The sequence below is a fragment of the Sinocyclocheilus anshuiensis genome, unplaced genomic scaffold, assembly GCF_001515605.1.
Source record: "Sinocyclocheilus anshuiensis isolate Anshui unplaced genomic scaffold, SAMN03320099.WGS_v1.1 scaffold293, whole genome shotgun sequence".
Taxonomy (NCBI): Eukaryota; Metazoa; Chordata; class Actinopteri; order Cypriniformes; family Cyprinidae; genus Sinocyclocheilus; species Sinocyclocheilus anshuiensis.
Genome location: NW_015540858.1, coordinates 818,018 through 821,099, shown reverse-complemented (window position 1 = coordinate 821,099; position 3,082 = coordinate 818,018). Strand labels below are relative to the sequence as shown.

General features: G+C 40.7%; 1 protein-coding gene across 1 annotated transcript in view; it reads right to left on the bottom strand.

Moving 5' to 3' along the window:
• loxl5b (lysyl oxidase-like 5b) overlaps window positions 1-2,761 on the bottom strand; it is a 5,582-nt gene extending 2,821 nt beyond the window's left edge. The window contains exons 1-3 of the mRNA XM_016485421.1: window positions 1,938-2,761; window positions 1,723-1,831; window positions 97-234 (exon numbers count right to left, since the gene is read on the bottom strand). Of these exons, the coding sequence (XP_016340907.1) occupies window positions 97-234; window positions 1,723-1,831; window positions 1,938-2,658 (968 nt within the window). The 5' untranslated portion in view covers window positions 2,659-2,761. The remainder of the gene's footprint in view (window positions 1-96; window positions 235-1,722; window positions 1,832-1,937) is intronic.
• Between the last annotated feature and the right edge of the window lie 321 nt (window positions 2,762-3,082).

The window sequence follows — 3,082 nt, the reverse complement described above, 5'->3', positions numbered from 1 at the left end:
TTTTTTTTTTGCAAATCATCTGATTTGATTTAAAGATGCATGGCTGTGCAATCATTTGAATGATTATAAGTATTGTATAATTAATCAGACTCTCACTGATGACAGCTGTGCCACTCCCACTGATGTCTGGGTTTGACGGGCAGAAAGTCATTTGTTCCCATGTTTCTGACCTTCTGTGGGAAGCGCAGCAGAACCCTGTAGTCGATGTCTCTGACTGTGGGTCTGTATGCAGAGCTGAAAGATGAAAGACAGCAGAAGATGAGCTCATGGATCATTGGGTCACAAGAGGTCATGCACCACAAAAAATAAGTTTACTGAAATCAAGATCTTTTCTCTTTACTAACGTTCACTTTTCATGATGTTTGAAGTCTCAGTGTGTTTGAATCCGCTGGTGCTTTAGTGGTTTTAGTTGAAGTATGAAGTCAAGTTCACACAAGGGTCATAGTAGAAGAAACCACCGGAGTAAAGAAAATGTATTATAACATTCAATGAAATCATACAATGCATTATAAGGTGCTTAATTAATGCATTAAAATACTTTTATAATGCATTATATTTAAAGGCTTCAAGTAAATTGTTAGGGTCTTAGAGTCAAATGTTTAGCTTTGAGTGTGTGTTTGTACATCATTCTTGTACAATAAATGACATTTTCTTTGATATTTTGTATCTAATGAAATGATTTTCAAAAATTTTTAACCCTCATGTTGTGTTCTGGTCATTTTGATTCGGAAAGGATTTTCTTTTTTCTGAAATGCTAGTTAATGCTATCGTATTGGTCTAAAACTTACTGACTTTGCTCACACCCAAAAACATTATAATTTTAGTACTTTTTGGGGATTTTATTCCCAACTTGTTATACATGTGGTGTTCCTGGTCAAAAATGGCCGACCTACAAAAAATGGCTTATAATTGTCTCATTATGCTATATTATGACCATATATTGGATTCAATCTTTTTATCAACTTGTTTTCTTTGAATTAGCACAGATTTTCTATTTCTTTTTTGCAAATGATAGGTTATCTGAGCTTATGTACTCCATTGCCAAAATTATTCACAAATAATGTTTTGTTTTTTTTTTATAAAAAACATAAATTCAGATTATAATATTATAATAAATCCATTCAGGAATGTTTGCTCAACTCTCTTCATCACTGAACAAACTGGTGTCTCATTAGTTTTGTTAAAGCAAAACAGGCAAAAGTGCATGTTTTTGGAGAGCGTTAGACTATGTTTGATAATGTTTGATCAAATACATTTACATGAAAAGTATAAAACGTGTCTAGTTTCCCTACAATGGGGTTCTGGGGTGAACATCTGGAAATGTTTGAAAAAAAAAAATAGATTTAGGAAAAAATGCTGTAATTAAAGCAAAAGAGAGACGCAAAACAGATACTATAAAACGTTCTTTAATTTATGGAATATAGGCCTTTACGTTTTTTAGAATTCTGAAAAAAAATTTTTTTTAATAAAAATGCTGTCATAAATGCAAAAGACAGACAGAGAACAAATATATAAAATATTTACGGTTATAGGATCGTACGTTTTTCAGGATTCTGGCAAAAATGTAAATAAAAAAAATAAAAAAGACAGATTTGGAAAAATGTTCTTTAATTTATGTGATTTATGACCGGAACCAAATTAGGTAGGTAAATTAGCGTGACTTGTGTCTAAATGCTTTTTATGGTCGCTGTAAATCTACACAGATGATAACTCATAACGCACCGCGCCAGGCAGTTCTCCTCCGCCGCGCACCGGAGCGCGTACATCTGGACGCGCTGGATGTATGAGCCTGCCTGGATGGAATATGGATCTGGCACAAGATCAGGAAGACCTGCAGTAGAGCACAACACAAGCACACTGAAAACAGTCTGTTTTAAAGAAATCCCACACATCCCCCCATATGTTGAGGCTAAAATCGTCCATTGCGCGCAGCTCACCGTTTTGGAAGTATCTGGTGCCGTAACCGGTGCCAGGCGGCGCGCGGCGCGGGATGACCGTCCTACCGTCGGGCGGATAGATGTTATAGAAAACCGTATTCCTGTTTCGCGGATCTTCTCCCGCCATACTTTCAGACGTGGTTCCCTGCTCCACATTTGGCGTTTGCGCTCTGGAGAGCCCCGCTTCATTATAGTTTCCATTAGTTAAAGTGTTTGAATTCTCCGTAGGCGCTTCCAGGTGTTGGAAATTGGCAACCGCTGGCGCCCTCCGAGCGGTATTTTCCCCTTGTGCCGAGGTTCTTCTGCCGCCGGAGTATTCGGACGGAGCGCTGGCGTTGGATCTGGTTCCTGGAGGTGCTCTGAGCCGCTGACGCACCTGCATTTGTCTGGCGCCAGGCGCGCGGCTGTTGGCCGCGATGTATTGCATGCGGTCCGGACCCAAAAGCGTGGTGCTGCCGCTATTAGTGGCCGCAGAATCAGACGCTTCCACTCGAATTTGCATGGTCCTGTCCCGGACAGCATCTCTATTGCTGCTTAGAAACACCCTGGACTGTCTTCTGGACGCCACCGGTGCGTGATACTCCGAGCCGGTGCTCATTAAACTGAACACCTGGCCGTTATTCACCCACTTGATCCGGTTCCTCCAGGGCGCGGAGTTTTGCGCGCTGATAAAGTTATTCAGTCCTAGAAGTAAATAGAAAACCAAAAGCAAGTTTGGCATCTTGAGATGGGTTTTAGAGCTGGACGGTCACTGATATGGGCTCCCAGCACAGATGTTCCTCTGCCAGTGGATGTGGCACTCTGAGGTGCGTGAACGGCATAGTCCGGATCTTCCTCCAGATACTGGAAACGGACCGAAGGGCAGCGGACGGACCTTTATCAGATTGTCGGAGTTCAGGCGCGCATGCACGGTCAGGGATACTCGCGCTTAACTCTTTCCTCGCCGAACGAACTGGTGGCTCATTGGTTTTGTTAAAGCAATGCAGGCAAGTGTTCATTGGAGAGAGTTAGGTTATGTTTGATACATTTTCAAAATTTACATGAAAATTATAACGTATCTAGTCTGTGCAATGGAGTCCCGTGGTGAAAATCTGGAAAATAAATAAATAAAAACTGCATAAGTAAATAAAAAATAAAATAAATTT